This window comes from Punica granatum, chromosome 3 (genome assembly GCF_007655135.1).
Source record: "Punica granatum isolate Tunisia-2019 chromosome 3, ASM765513v2, whole genome shotgun sequence".
In the NCBI taxonomy this organism is placed as follows: domain Eukaryota; kingdom Viridiplantae; phylum Streptophyta; class Magnoliopsida; order Myrtales; family Lythraceae; genus Punica; species Punica granatum.
This window is the reverse complement of record NC_045129.1, coordinates 10,788,558-10,804,510: the sequence shown is the minus strand read 5'-3', so window position 1 is coordinate 10,804,510 and position 15,953 is coordinate 10,788,558. Positions and strand designations below refer to the sequence as shown.

At 34.3% G+C, this 15,953-nt stretch overlaps 1 protein-coding gene across 1 annotated transcript; it reads right to left on the bottom strand.

Annotated features, from left to right (window-relative positions):
- Positions 1-5,031: 5,031 nt before the first annotated feature.
- On the bottom strand, positions 5,032-13,069 carry LOC116200371 (beta-amyrin synthase-like). The gene is made up of 17 exons (XM_031531220.1): positions 12,869-13,069; positions 9,726-9,911; positions 9,540-9,629; positions 8,970-9,167; positions 8,346-8,430; positions 8,072-8,238; positions 7,785-7,973; positions 7,577-7,690; positions 7,339-7,458; positions 7,114-7,236; positions 6,924-7,022; positions 6,746-6,802; positions 6,441-6,631; positions 6,174-6,351; positions 5,742-5,822; positions 5,586-5,669; positions 5,032-5,151 (listed from the first exon to the last, which is right to left on the bottom strand). The coding sequence occupies exons 1-17, from the start codon at positions 13,067-13,069 to the stop codon at positions 5,032-5,034; spliced, it is 2,283 nt and encodes a 760-aa protein (XP_031387080.1).
- Between the last annotated feature and the right edge of the window lie 2,884 nt (positions 13,070-15,953).

The following is a 15,953-nucleotide window of genomic DNA, read 5'->3' as shown; positions in this document are numbered from 1 at the left end:
CTATCATGGGAGTCAAACGACTCTTTTGCTATCCGTCGGTTCGGTCGAATCCGACCCCCGGCTCTCTGAGCCCGCGTTGCCTTAATTTTATTTTCAGTCATTCAAAATCAAGAGGTGAGCATGAGTGGAATATTTAGCCTAATGCAAATTGACTGGGTCCATGTTCTGTATCGCGTCTGTATTTTGATTTATTTGAGAGCACATTGTAAGAGCGTTTTTTTTGTATTTTCATTCAGTCATTGTAAAGACCCCGGTCGGTGAGCAGACGGTCTGTGTGTTTCATCGAAGTTACGGTGTCAGAACGGGCAAGGCAAGTGCAACCTAATTCACGCGGTAAATGAAATAAAACGGCAAACCCTAGACAAACAAAGTACCGAAAGGGCGTGTGGGATATAGGTCCGCACGTAATAAAACCTCTGGATTTGGAGTTTTCGGTTCCATAAGACCAATGCCTTAGTAACTAGGTGTACTACCTACCCCTAGGCCCGGGTAATTTGTCGGCCCTCGATTTTCAGGTCGTAAAATGGTAAGTGGTGACCCCTTCTCATGCGTTTCCATCACGCGTCCCCACGGGAAGGTGGACACTCCCAAGCTATGCGATGGTGCACGCATGTGGGCCCCGACGAGACGAAATTTGGGTCCGCACAACTTCTTCCCATTTTAACGTCACTTAAAAATAATGATATTATGATTTTACTATTGTTCTTAACTAAAATAACCAATCACAACTTTTTAATTCATCATACCGTATTACTAGTAATTGATATCCCTTCCCTAAAAAAAATATATGTGAAAGTAATTTCTTAAGATGCACTGGTTATGACTCAATAAAATACACGCGTCACTTTTTTTCTTTCACTAGGAAAATATTTTTAGTGTTAACAAAAAAGCTGTAAAAAGAAAACTACACTATAATTAGACGATCAAATCCAATGATTAAATAAGTGTAAATTTAATTAATAATCACAAATAGTAAAATAAAAGAAATATATAATTTAATATATCATGTTTAAAAAATATGTGACTGGTTAGTGAAATAATGTGATTTTTGGTGTAAAGAGACATGATTATTTGAAAAGTTGTATTTATTCTTGGTTTTCCAAGAGACATGAAAATCTATTCAAATTCCCCCCTCCCCCCTTTGAAATCCTTCTCCCCAATAGTACTTTGAAAGATCTCTCAAAATCTCGGTAGTGGTTGTACTCATATAAAACAAAAAGGTATTCATTCTAATTTATAGGTTTTTAACAGGTTGTCAACAGAGAATATATGAGTTTGGTGCTTGATTACCCTTTATCTATCGTTCTTCATAGGTAATACTTTTTTCCCAATGATATCTTGTTCTTTCTATGTTCCAAGATTATTTGTTCATTTTTTGTCTCCGTCTTTCTAATTTTCATACATACTCTTGATGTTATTTATTTTTCTTGGTTGTTTTAACTATTTCAATCCCTATGTAATTTCAAGTGGAGAAGGCAATTTCATTTTTATTTCATGTGTCTACATGATCTTGGATTCCTAATTTCCATTGAATATAGGTCAATGCAGAGACAAGTTAAAAAACAATCTATATTTTACCATATTCATCTTAGATTTGTGTTCTAATTACACAGTTCCATTCAATTTAAATTCACTCTTTTAAATTCTAATTATCTTGATTTTATTCCTGCTCTTTGCCAGGGTTTTATTTTATTAATTAATTTATTACCTTATTTTCATTTTATGGCATCATCCCTTTCATTTTACATGCAATAAAAAACTTAATACAAATTCGTTTTTGTTTCACGTGAAAAGTTTAATATGTGTTCTTTAGATTGAAAATTTAGTATGTATGAGTTATCGGTTTAATCATGTCCCTCAATTTCTCTCACTATTGAAATTTTTTGAACTTAATATGAATAAACATATTCTAATACTTTTCTGTGAAGAAATAAATTTAGAATATATAGGAGAAGCAAGCAAAATAGAGATGAAAAGTGAAAATTTGATTTTCTAAAAATAAACAAGCTTTAAAATTTATAATAAGGTTAAATAACTAAGTATCTATTTAGATTTTTTTTTATTTTTAAATTTCCCTTTGTTAGAATGTAACTGATGCGATCTTCGTTTGGGATTTTAAGACAAATGACAGTTGGATCACCGTTTCGATACACTAGATAATTTTTCTTATTCCCAATCCATATAATAGAATCTAATAATCTTTTGTTAATCCATAAAAAATACCTCCCTTGTGTTTTTCTTCGTCAAAACGGATGGTAAAGGTTGTTTATGATTGCGCCCTTTAGTTTTCATTATAAAACATATTAATTGAAAATGAGAAGAAGGGAAGAGCATTCTTTTTTATTGGATAATGAAGACTCTAAAAATAATTCATGACTTTCCGGAAAAATTTAAACGGCATAACGATGATAACAGAAGGATTTATATGAGGACAGCGGCATAACAGAAAATTTTCTCGGAGTATAGAATAAGCCATATGAAAGACATGGACGTAGACACGTTCAAAATAATAATTCAATTTCATGCGAAACAAAACACGAATTTTTTTATGATAATAATTCATTTAAAAATGATCATTTTGGTGGATAATTTCAACAAAAAATTGGGACTAAACGGAGGTAAGCCCATTATCTATAAATATTATTAATGCTCCATCGTACATTAATTAATATATGTCATAAAAGGAAAATCACATTCTCAATCATATTTGAGCTTCTTGGTTATCATGCATTCATCATTCTTTCTCTATACTATTATAAAGCTAGAAGCATCCTTTTGTCTTACTATCATCTTCCTATACCCTTACTTCATATTTTTCAATTTATAAGATGCATTCGTTTAGGGATAAGATTGTAATTTTAAAAAATAACTGCTTCCACTTTTTTTCTTGGTGAATACTTTCCACTTTTTTCTCTCCCTCAATTTTCTCTCTTCCACTCTCCCTCCCAAAAAACCATACATACCGGCACCATTCTTTCCCCCAGAAAAAACACTTATTGTTAACTATTTATCATAAGTAATTATAATATTTATAATTTTTTATTATGACATGTCATGCGAGTTTAATTGTATATAGATGAATAAGTAAAAGGAATTTTGTAACCCATAATGAGATTTATAAAACCCGTGCGAGCTTGAGCATTCATCTAGTCCTCCTTATATTTGCTTTAAGTTTATATTTGCTTTAAGTTTTGTTTATCTATGATAGGAAAACTTTAATTATTTATTAATCGAAGTGGACTATTTTCTTTATTATTACAGAAAAGACCCATAAAAAAATATTTAATTAAAGGAATAAAAGAGCCCTACTAGTGAGAACCGGGAAAATTACTTAAATGATAGAAAACCTTTTAAGTTGTAACGCGGATGCTACAAAATCTTTTTTTTGTAACAATTTCATACAAAAAGTATCAAATTGTTTCAATCAAGTACAATCTGTCAATTTCCGTCGACGCCGTTAAGAATTTATGACGTGGCACGTGACGTGGCAAGCCGTATGACACGTGGCTGGATGCCATTAAGAATATTTGATGTGGCACGTGACGTGGCAAGTCTTATGACACGTGACTGAAAACTTTTAGCATGATGTAACAAATAAGTACAAAACCTTATTAATATGTAATAAATTGTTACAAAACTTTATTAAGATATAACAAATGGATACAAAACTTTATTAAGATGTAACGAAATGATACAAAACGTTTTGTATGATGTAACAAATTCATACAAATAGCGGAACAAATGACGACTACACCTAATTAAAATAATAAAAGGGGAAATCCGCATTGAATGGTGTTGATCTATGCATATCCAACGATGGAAAAACCCGTGTTACGATAATATAGAGTCATATTACCATGAGCGAAAAAAATATGGTAGTATGAATTTGCATCATAAATTTTGATCCCTTTGGATTTCAAGAGAAGTACATAAGTTCGAAAGGAAAAAAAATGCACCTTACATGGGGGTGGCAAACATATAAGGTGCATTTTTTTGGAAGAGGAAATAAAAGAAAGATCTTTCATTCCAAAAATTTTTGACCTGGCATGCCGAGGAGCATCGCTTGAGAATTTTGTGATTTTTCATGACGAGATTGTTACATGCCACGTCAAAAATTTTTGGAATGAAAGATCTTCCCTTTATTTTCTCTTCCAATAATTCCTTTCGAACTTATGTACTTCTCTCAAAATCCAGAGGGGCCAAAATTTATGATGCAAATTCATACTATCATATATTTTTTTCGCTCATGGTAATATGACTCCATATTATCGTAATACGGGTCTTCCCATCATTTGATATGCATAGATCCCGTAGCACCATTCAATGCGGATCTCCCCTTTTATTATTTTATTTAGGTGTAGTTGTCCTTAATTCCGCTATTTGTATCAATTTGTTACATCATCCAAAACGTTTTGCATCATTTCGTTACATCTTAATAAAGTTTTGTACACGTTTATTACATCTTAATAATGTTTTGTACCAATTTGTTACATATTAATAAGGTTTGTACTTATTTGTTACATCATGCTAAAAGTTTTCAGTCACGTGTCATAAGACTTGCCACGTCACGTGCCACGTCAGATATTCTTAACGGCATCCAACCACGTGTCATAAGGCTTGCTACGTACGTGCCACGTTAGAAATTCTTAACGGCGTCGATGGAAATTGACGGATTGTACTTGATTGAAACAATTTGATACTTTTTGTATCAAATTATTACAAAAAAAAAAGATTTAGTACCGTCTGCATTACAATTTAAAAGGTTTTTTCTCATTCAAGTAATTTTCCGAGTGAGAACCCAAAAAGACTCTGTAATGTTGGATGTCATCATTTTAAATGACAGACCCATGTATAAGTGAAATACTTCATTCACTTTAATATAAAGATAATTGTTGGTCTTACATTGGGGACACCAAACTATTAAACTGATTAGGATAAAACTCTAGAAATGCTTCCATAGGAAAATTACAGATGCTCAGGACGAGCTTTTTTATGAAAACATGTCATATAAACAGTAATCTTCGTAAAATTTTAATATGAACACGGCAGTGGCACATATTTTCGATATTCAGCGAGGGCCCACAAAGGGAAGATGTTCCTATAAGCTGCATAGTGTAACATGCAAGTCTTCATGAATGATCCTGTAATTTCCTGTAATAGAAATGTAAAAATGGTAACCTTCGAACCATCATTAAGAGAACTTTTCCTTTTTTTAAGACCAAATTCATTTTGCTAATGACCATATTTTGCTGGGGAATTACGCAAATGTAGTTAAAGCACTTTGGATATGAAGAAAATTTTCACTGGCCTCTTGGTTTGAGAAAGCACTTGTAGACATGAATGCCCTTCATAGCCCACGGATAGTAGGCAATGAATTTTTTTGAATAAAAAAAAATTGTTTATTCTTTCTAGCCATGTAATGAAGGATCATTGGACATTTTCTCTTGGGAATTTTCAGTCTCAATGGAGAATTGGAACACGAAAGGTGTTCATTTTAGAAATCTTTTAACAAGTTCTAATTGAGCATTAATGTTTTCCATCATAAAAATGCAGAAAGGTTTTTGTTATAGTTGTAAAGCACAAACCTGCTGGGGGAAATCACCATCTTCTAGTTGGGAGTTGATTAGTAGCTTCGCAGCTCGATGAAGGGGAGTTGGGTCCCTTGCCACCTGACAATGGTTGAGAAATTTATAAATGTTAGGATACAATCAATTCTAAAAAAGAAACTACAAGAAACTAACCTGTCCAGAATGAATCAAGCCCATCATAGCCCATGCAGTTTGCACCAAGTTCGATCTATTGTCCTCCAAAGGCACATACTTCTGCACCATATTCTGGTTGCAAATTACTTGCCTTGTTTGATTTGTGAGTATAATTTTAAAATCACAACTTTAACCTAATTCTACCCACAACAAAATAAAATAGCTCATACAAAGTCAAAGAGTGGACCCCATTTATACCTTTTTTTTTTCACAACAAAACAACATAATTCATACAAAGTCAAAGGGTGGACCCCATATATCACTTTTTTTTTAAATCAAAATTTGATTTTAAAATTATATTATGAAACCAAACGCAGCGTATATTCTAAGTTCGATACTGTAAGGGAATGGCATTAGAAAAAGAATTCACTAAAGTCATCCACATGTGTCTTGAACTCGTTAAAAGATTACCACTTTTGGGCAACTGAGGTAGCTTTCTCCCCACCCGCCATCTCCCAATTGGTTTTGAAGCAGAAACTCCACGCCTTTACAAATGGCTGTGCAATTGTTATAAGTCTTGCCTGCAGCTGCTAGCCCTACTAGAGCAAACCATGTACCATATGTGAAACAAACTCCCCAGCTCCCATACCTAGAACATCAGCTCCACATTAACTTGTAAGTCTCTCTGATAAATATTACACGAGACAAAGAGATAGTGCAAGAATAAGATAGAAATACCATGAACCGTCGAGCATTTGCGTGCTCTCAATATATCTTGCAGCTTTTGTGGCAAAATTTTCAATCTCAATCTTCCTATATCCCGGGAACAACTTTTTGAACAACATGAGGGCTTGTATAGCTGATGAAGTGCATTCTAGATAATCGTGTTCAATCACAACGTCGGCGAGGAATTCAATTGGATTAAAGAGCTACAAGTGGAATAAACTTAATTTAGGACTAGGAAGGATGGAAAACGTGAAGTGTTTAATCTAGGAGTTAGTAGATGAAAAAAAAAACTCCTTTAAACGAGGTGAAATGCTTACTTCCAACCAATTCTCAGCTCTTGCCGATTCCCATGGTGATACCCCGCCATTTTTACTCTGCAAACAAGATGGAGTCTGAAGTGTGTCAATTTAGCAATGAATTTTTCCTAATTTCTTGAATATTATTTAAACTAACATCATTCGACGACATTCAGTCTGGTGTTGGACTACTTCAAACCTGTAGAGATAAAAGGATGTTGACAGCATCATAGAGCTGCTCAACTTCTAGCTTCTCACCAACAATTGCCGGGGGCATCAGAGAGAAAAGTAGGCAGCACTACATAGGAAGTTGGGAAAATGAGAAAACTCCAGCCTAAGTAAGATTAAATTATCTCTTCTTTTGAAAAGGGCAAAGAAATTGTAATTACCTTCAAAGCATCAGCTGTACCATCTGAGATTTGCCACCCCTGATCTCGATCACAGAAGGCCCATGCCCCTTTTGATATATTACGGTACATGCTTTTGAAATCTCCAGAAGGATTATTCTTGATCTTAAAAATTCAAAATGATAAAACAAATGATCATTCCTATTTAAATAGTGCAGTAAAAGAGAAAGGCAAAATGATCTTCATTATAAAAGCATAACAAAATACTTGAGACTTTTTTATGAAATCATGTCCTCTCTTGAGTATTGGTCCAATCTCATCTGGAAGATTACTAGCAAGCAATGCTAGGATTGACAAGCTTGTGTCCCACTGTTGGGATCCAGTACCCTACAAATGAGAAGGCAAACAACCCTGGTAAGCTAAACACAACCTTTAATGAAGCAAACCAAGTGATTTCGGTAATTCATATTGAATCCATTTTTTAGAAATAAAAGGAACTACTAACTTGCATCTTCATTCCATCTTCAGCAATCCACAACAAGTCTGGAATCCTGGCAAGATGCTTCTTAAAATAATCCCCGTTTGGATCTTCCACCCAGCAGGCAAGCATGCAGAGCACCTATTCAAAATAATTAAAAATGTGAGTCTCAGTTGAGTTGCTTTCTAGTATAGCTTGTAAAAAGCAAAATTTTCACAAAAACTTATTACCTCACCTTCTCAACACATCCGATTGTAATATATTGGCTATTCTCGTCTTCGTAATGTATATGCTTCATGGTCATTTGAAGTGCTTTATCTCTTAACTTGCTAAAAGGCCAATGGCTGAGCAATGGCTCCGTGAATATGTATAGGCTGTCCCAAAACAACTCTTGTATTAAAGGATGGGGATAGTAGAGATCTTCCTGCATAAAAATAAAATAAAAAAGAAAAATCTCAAATCAACATTTTTTTCCTCAATATTGTGATGGGCAATGGAAGCTCATAATATAGGCAAACACACCTTGGCACAAAGATGGCGGACTTTTTGCCATTCGATGGCGTCATATGGTTGAGTGTGAAGCTCTTCCCTCAGCTCTTGCACGAGGGATGTGATTGGGCCCACAAACTTCTTTCCATACAAGTACGACATAGGCATATAAACTAAACGACAATAGCACCACATTTTGCCTGTAAGTTTTAAGATTTTTGGGACAAATGAAATCTTATCAAATTTCGAGAAAACATATCAGAAAGCAAGTATATGGTTAAGAAAGGGAATGGAAAGAACTACCAACCTGGGTGCATGGGAAGGAATGAAGGAAGGATCCAAAACTCGGGTGGCACTGGGTTCGTTCCCGTCCAGTCAATAACCCCCAATATCTGCACCAAATTGGATACAATTTGTTGCAAACAACAAATAAACTAAATGAATAAATTGGCATTTGGAACGTCAAGTAGTTTTCAACTTAGTTATGAAGTGGTTTTTTATGGGCACATATTAATCTAATTTACGACTAAATTGGTGCTTTTCATATTTCCCTCCCGATTATAATTTTCTCTCACGTTCTATCTTTGATTCTCTTTAACCTTCTCCCGGGGTATAACTAATATTTAATGTAGTGTTTGGTTTCCAAGTGTTATTTTATAATCACAATTCTAACTTAACTCTACCCACTACAAAACAAAATAACTCATACAAAGTCAAACTGTGGACCCTATTTATACCACTTTTTTCCACAATAAAACAAAATAACTCATACAAAGTCAAAGGGTGAACTCCATTTATACCACTCTTTTTCAAAATTAAAATCTAATTTTAAAATTCTACTAGGAAACCAAACAAACAAGTCAGCTAGCATTTCAAATATTAAATTGTCAGCAAAAAGGGCAAAGTCACTGAAGAGATGAGATGGGCATACTGAGAGCCAAATTTTGCCCCATGAGGGAATGTATGTAGCACCGCCATGGTCAAGGATCCATTTACGCGCTCGGGCACATGCATTGTTTTTGCCACCATCGGGTCCTTCTCCGAGGATGCGCATGCAAATGTAGCTCAGAGTCGTGCAGAACATAACACTATGTCCCTCCGCATGCAATCCCCATCCACCGTCCTCATTCTGCAGCCACAATCAATCATTAACTCAAAATTTCCCTAAACCCACTGTCACCTTTTGATTATAGGCAAGCTAAGCGGCTTTAAACTAAATCTGTAGTTACACCTAATGGCATTTTTCTTGGTTAATAAGGGGGGTCGGAGCCAAAATTATATTAAATGCTACAACGAAGTTTAGAAGCCCCAAAGAGTCACCCAACCAAAAATGGCCAAGGCCATTAGTTTAGACATCAAGATATAAACGCCCGAAGGGTAGGTAATAGAATGCCTAGTTAGCTAATCTGTACAAGAGCTGCCTTCATAATCAATGTTCCTAGTATAAACAACATATAAACATACATATATAGGCATTCTAGCTGATTTTTTTGTATGGTACCTGATGATAGTAAATGTACCGAAGCATTTCTCTGTGATGCTCTAGAGATAAGACTGTGTTGAGATGCCCCGTTATGTATAAGCACATGACCTAAAGGTCATCAAGTACTAGTCAATTAGCAAAGTTGGCAACTTTGTGGCATTAATAATCAGAAATATTAATGGTGAACATGGTGGAGGAACTGACCAAGGGAGGGACAAAGAAAAGAGGGCCAGAATTCTCAGCCGGCCAATGCCCGTCGCTTGACTGCAGGGCGGAATAGAAGTGTACTGCCCTCCTCAGGGCAGTTGTCGCTATCTCGCTAGTTATCTCCTCCCCTTCCTCTACTTTTCTCAATGGGATCGTCTGCTCAAACTTCATCTCTCTCAGAAACTGTAGTCAGCATTGGAAGGGGTGAGTTCCTCAAATCTCGGACTGTTTCGAGGGTTAACATATCAATTTTCAACATTTATGGAGTCGTAACTCAAACAAGAAGTGAAGCTTGGGCTTTTCCACTTTTTCTTCCTCATTTGAGGCGTCATTTACAATTAGTTTCGAACCATTTGTTAACAAATGCAAGTAGGGATAGATCTCTGCTCGAAAATTATTGCAATTATTACAAATCAAAATCAACTGTTCAGTTTCATTTCTTTGAAAAGTTAGATTGCTTACCACTACTGGATTTAGATCTTATAATAATGGTCTAATATTATAAAAGATTTTTGAAACAATTAAGAAAATCATAAGAAATACTCCATAGAAATAAAGGAAGAAAAAAAAGGACTCCCGTAATAATATTCTTCTGAAAACATATTAGCACTATAGGAAAGGATACTAGCAAAGATCGTTTTCGATTTGAGTTCAAAACTGTATGCTCTAACAGTTTTTCTTGATCGCGAGCATGAGGATTACGAAAGGGTTGGTTAGATAACCCTTTATATTCCACCCCTATATAAACCTCCGTCCCGCAATGTATGTAAGTTTTAAAAAATAAAATCTGTCAGATTGCCCCCCGTTATGGCCCAATTTCATTGAATATGTATAGGTCCAATTTCTTATGCTCGACAAGAGTGTGGCGCAATTATCATAAGGGTATTTAATATAGTGCGAATTCTTTTGGAAAATTTTAATTTTTTTAATTGAAAAAACTTTGCATGTTTCAGTGGAACTTCAATAATTTGTTTGTAATCTCTACCACAGTAAATTGTATCATACTTTTGTTAAAAACAAAATTATTAATCTATTGAGAGAATTTTAAAAGTTGAGAATAGTCAAAATGGAGCTCACTGGTAGTGCATGGTTTTTAATTACTTTTTATACGTGTTCAACATAGATAATTAGTCCATGTAATATCACGACGGAAAATATAATCGGAAAAATTGAATTCTAGAATGATCTTATCGTTCAATATATAATACAATATTTATAATGGAAGGAAAAAAATTCAATAATGAAACTAAGAAGAATAAAAAAAGCAATAGAAAGAAGTAACTCAATTTTTTTGTTTGGGTTGCGGAAGTAACTCAATTTTTATGAGACTATTATTGTGTCTAGTAACATTACAGAAAAATCTTTTAATTTAGAAAATATATAATATACACATAGTGTGAGTAAAAGGTATAATAGAGATAATCATTACTTAAAATATATAAGAATATACCAAAAGAAAGAGATAACCGCTAGGGTAAGGTGTAGGGAAAATAAAGAGTACAAAAACGAAGATTAAAAAATAAATTTTTGATAATTCTATTTATAGGAAACTTGGTACATTAAGTTTGACTAAATTTCATATCTTGGAAAAAACATTTAAGAAAATGTCGAGACTCTTTCCAGCCCTTATTTGGCTAATACACCCCATTTGTTATTTGTTGTACCAAAGTACCCCTAATCCCATATTTATAAACAAATAAATACGGTTAGACTCTGTAATCACTCTCTTAATAGTTAAATCCATGTTTTCCTTTCTTAATTGAAGCATATTTTGCCATTTGTAAAAGCAATTATCTTTTTTTCTAAATAAAAATTAATATCTAACCAATATTATTTAAAAAGTAGCTTAAATTGTCGTATTATAAATAAAAAGTTCTCACTGAAAGATTTCAAATCTCCTTTATCTAGAGCGTGATTTATCTTTTAAAGATCATGATGCCAAAATATAAAAAGAAGCCAACATCTTTATACTCCAATAAAATAGCTTTCATTCAGAAAAAGAACAATATAATACCTTTCACTTAAAAATAATAGATTACTATAAATTAATAAAAAAAAATCTTAAATTATAGCCGCTATATACAAATTAATGGTGTACATTAAGTTAGTCAAATTTTACAAAAACTTAATGGATTATAATTGCATCTAAAATCGCACAAAAAAAATCATTTGTTTCATGATTTTATATTTTTTTTCCTGCTGATGTTCCGGTCATATTGTAAAGCAAGAAAATTAAATTGGGATTGATACGGGCTACATACATAAAATTATGCTATTTAATTACCAAATGACGATAAGTTAAGAAAAGAAATGATTTGGAGAGTGATTTGTGATTTTTTTTTCCATGTTTATATAAGTCATAAAGATGCAATTGAGCGTAATTTGGTACAACAAACAATAAATGAAGTATATTAGTCAAATAGGGGGTGAAAATAGCTCCAAACTCAGAAGAAAAGAAAATCGAGACAACTTCTAATTTTTCAGAAACAATCTTTAATTACATTCCTATATACAAAGTAGGCGCATATCTAAAATTTGTTGAATCGTGTAGATATATGAAGGACCCGGACTTTGAGGAGTGAACACATTAATAATAGAGACATGAAGGTTTGCTCAAACAAGGGAGCTAAAAAGGCTATCATGGCACTTTTTCATTGCACTTGGTCAGCTTTTATATATGTGTATTGTAGTGGTTCTTGCTCTTCTGAAAACAAAATGTTCTGTGTTCAATATTTGTTAGTCGGACTTTCTATACTCCTTCATTTTAGCATTCTGTGCTAGGACGTTTGTGAAATGGATATTGCTCCGAAAACTATCTCTCTTTTCCCCAACGTGTTTACCGAACTTGTGTGCTTGAACTGCTAAAAACTAAAAATTGACCGAAAGTCTGGTATATTCAATTGCAACAGAAGTTATAACACAATGTCCCCGAAGATCATGGATTTTCAAATTGCACTCGAGCTAATTAACCGCGGGCTATCAATCATGGTGGACTAATTAATAAGTCCATTGTAAGAAGATGCGACTATCGCCTAATATTGAACTCAATGATGAGAAAATAAGTCCATTCAATAAAGAGTAATATTGCTACCCCATGCATGAATATCATGGAAGAAAATGAATTACAGACACATATGTACCTGTAATCGCCAGATGAGGTCGCTGCTGCACTTAACCTTGAAGCGATTTTTATAGAAATTGAGACGAGCAGCTTCGATCTCGGCGATCTCTTCGGGAGTGCCTCCGTTTGGATCGAATTCCCACGTTTGCCTCCCAATGAAGTTGCTCGAGCTGTACAAGTACGGGTTATTGCCTCCTTCTGCTATCTTCAACCTCCACATTTTTTCTTCTTATAAATGTCAGCTCCCTTGGGGTACTGTAGAACGTGGGTAAAATGCATAAAACTCTCCTTCAATCTCTAATATCACTAGTTATGGGAGCTAAATTCGTACGTTCTCCCCAGTGAGAGCAAACGTGGCATCATATATGATGTATACTGACCGCTCAAGTTGTATAACCTTGCTAGGATAATAAGTTTTCAAACCATGTAGGACAGAGCTCACGGCATTGATCTTGTTGCCGTACTGGGAGAGATCCCGATCTCTCTGATAGAATAATGTGTCAAAGCGAAGGCAAGCCCTAATTTGCAATCCGAGACAGGCCAGCAATTTTTGGCTCAGGGAATAAGAAAAGAAGAGAAAAAAATTGAGTTAAGCTCTTCCGGTTTGCATGGAAGAAGGTAAGACCCCATTGCGCTTCCCTATTTATATAGTTTGCATGGTTCCCTAGTTGTATTTTCCCGATAGAAAGAGAGGCTAATGGACGTAATAAAGATATAGATAAAAGGGAAAGAAAGGCATATCGAATTGTGTTTAGCTCATGTGATTGGGACTCGAGATTTTGTTAAGAGTCGCCGCCATTAATCTGTTTCAACGGCTTGTCATGTAATTTTTGTAAATAATTAGGATACTAATTAACTACTAGGGAATTGATCGGTCTTACACCATTATCCAATTCCGAGGGTTATGTTACGATACCAAAACTCTCAAACCAAGAATTATCCTACCATTAATCATTTCCCAAGTTTCCTTTTAATTCGAGGCCAATTATTCCCCTATCAAGGGATGAGCCAACGGGACCCAACATGGGACGAGGGACGACTGTGCCTACGACCTCTGCGCCCAACGGGGAAAAGTGGGCCTCGGGCCCAAAAGAAATACAGAACTAGAGCCTGAGGCCTACTCAGAATGTCTAAATTCATTTTGTGGTTTTTCAATTTTAATTGATTAGACCTAAGAATAAGTAATTGATTCTAAGTCAACTCATTTTAGTCTTTTTTTAATTGAAATTAAACTCAAGGTTTAGTGATTTACCCAATTAACCTATTTTCCATTCTTCTTTTTGTTCCAATTTTTATGAAGATCCTAGTCTATGTGACTTAGACATAATCTAATTCACATACTATTCCAATCAATCCATTATAACATATAATATCGGGGAACGATACGAGGCAGTGTCACAATACGACTTTTTCTGAAAATCACAGCTCATAACTGATTGTCTTTTCGATTGCTTAAAAAACATACTATCATAAATGAAATTATTATCATTCTTAATTATCAAGTTTAAAAAAACTTCACAATTCTTCAATAAATATTAAATGTTTTCTTGACGAATAAAAGATTTTATCAATTCATGAATAAATATTAAAAAATAATTTATAAGAAAAAGATTTTCTCAATAAATTAGAAAACTTCTTCATAATTATCAAATAAATTAAATTCGATTATTTTTTTATGCACCTCACAGCACAAGGTTGACCTAGTTCTTCCTAGTTCTCTAATTACATTTAATCAAAATCCAGTTTGATCCCCACAAGTTCGCTGTGCGACTCCAATTAATTGACATCTAGACTCAACTAGACTATTGTATTTAATCAAATCCAGTTTGTTCCCCACATATACCACTTGCCCTCAAGTCCAATTACGCAGATCCGCCAAGTGAACAATAGTACCCAAATCCATCGAAATCAACTCAACTTCTTGCTAATATAATCAATTCAATTAGTTAAGCCATTTTTATCAACCTGGCCGACTAACAATAGAGTGGACCGATATTATGTGGGTAGTTTTTCTTTTCTTTTTTCTTTTTTTAATAAAGGAGGCCCGTTGGTCTAATATAATGAAATAAAATTCTAAATAGTTAGGGACACAAATCCCACTGAGTATTAAATCTAGAATCTCTTGATTACCAAGCGAAAGCATGCGCAACCATGCTACACCCTCTTTTAATTGTTTGTGGATTTTCAGCTTTTGACATTGGTCTCGGCACAAGAAATTGCCAAAAACGTCCCTAATTATTGAAAATAATCCCCTATTAAAAGAAGCGAATGAGTTTGGAGCAAATATGCAAAAACAGAAGAATTAGGGTAGAAATTTGAAATTTAGGGACCGCCGGAGCGCCAATTGGACATATGCGAGTTCCGTGACCAGTGAGGCACTCCAAGTCGTTTGACCGTACTAATTCAGCTCGAACTAGTTCTGTAAAATCTTTAATGTTTATGCTTTGGAGCTTCTTTGAAAACTTCAAAATGACCATTTTCTATGGGTTTTGCATATTTTTCAAAAAGAAAGTTTATCGAAAAAATATTCTGAAGTCTGAGAAATAAGTTTTTTTTTTCAAAATTGTGCATAAAAAAAGCTTTTTAATAGATGTATCGACGTAATAATGCAGGAAATTTATAAATGCCGAGTAGCTTCTCATTTAGGAGAATAATTAGTCTGGTGGAGTCTGTTAATTTCGGTGGGGGTGGATTGATCTAGGTTGAGGTACGATTCTATTGAGTCTACCCGTCTATGTAATTAAGGTGACAACTTGGGTTTTAAATGTTTTGGTAGTTAAATAAATTCTGGGTAGTTGGTCTCTCTTTGGATGAACTAGATTTGTTTAGGTTGGAATGAACGCACCATATAGTATCAGCATTGAAAAACAAAAAGTGTATTGCACAAATGAAATCAATGCACGTGCAGACAGTAGGGAATGACGAACAATCATAGGTGTCTAATTTTGTAAAAATTCGATTTTTTATTAATTATTCATGTGACAATTCTGCTCTCTTTAAATTGACGCGCGACCAGCAAGTGCCTTGTTTTGGCTGGAATTCTAACCAAAATTTGGTCTGAGAGTCCCATCGCTTAATTTCAGATTCGGTGAGGAAGTAGTTTG

What these genes read in the sequence shown, in the direction of transcription:
- LOC116200371 (XM_031531220.1), bottom strand. Translation starts at nt 13,069, where the DNA reads ATGTGGAGGTTGAAGATAGCAGAAGGAGGCAATAACCCGTACTTGTAC. An exon ending in GGTACATTTACTATCATCAG is followed by an intron (nt 9,168 to 9,539) that starts GTACCATACAAA and finishes TTGTGGCTGCAG; the next exon opens with AATGAGGACGGTGGATGGGG. An exon ending in CAAATGCTCGACGGTTCATG is followed by an intron (nt 6,352 to 6,440) that starts GTATTTCTATCT and finishes CTGATGTTCTAG; the next exon opens with GTATGGGAGCTGGGGAGTTT.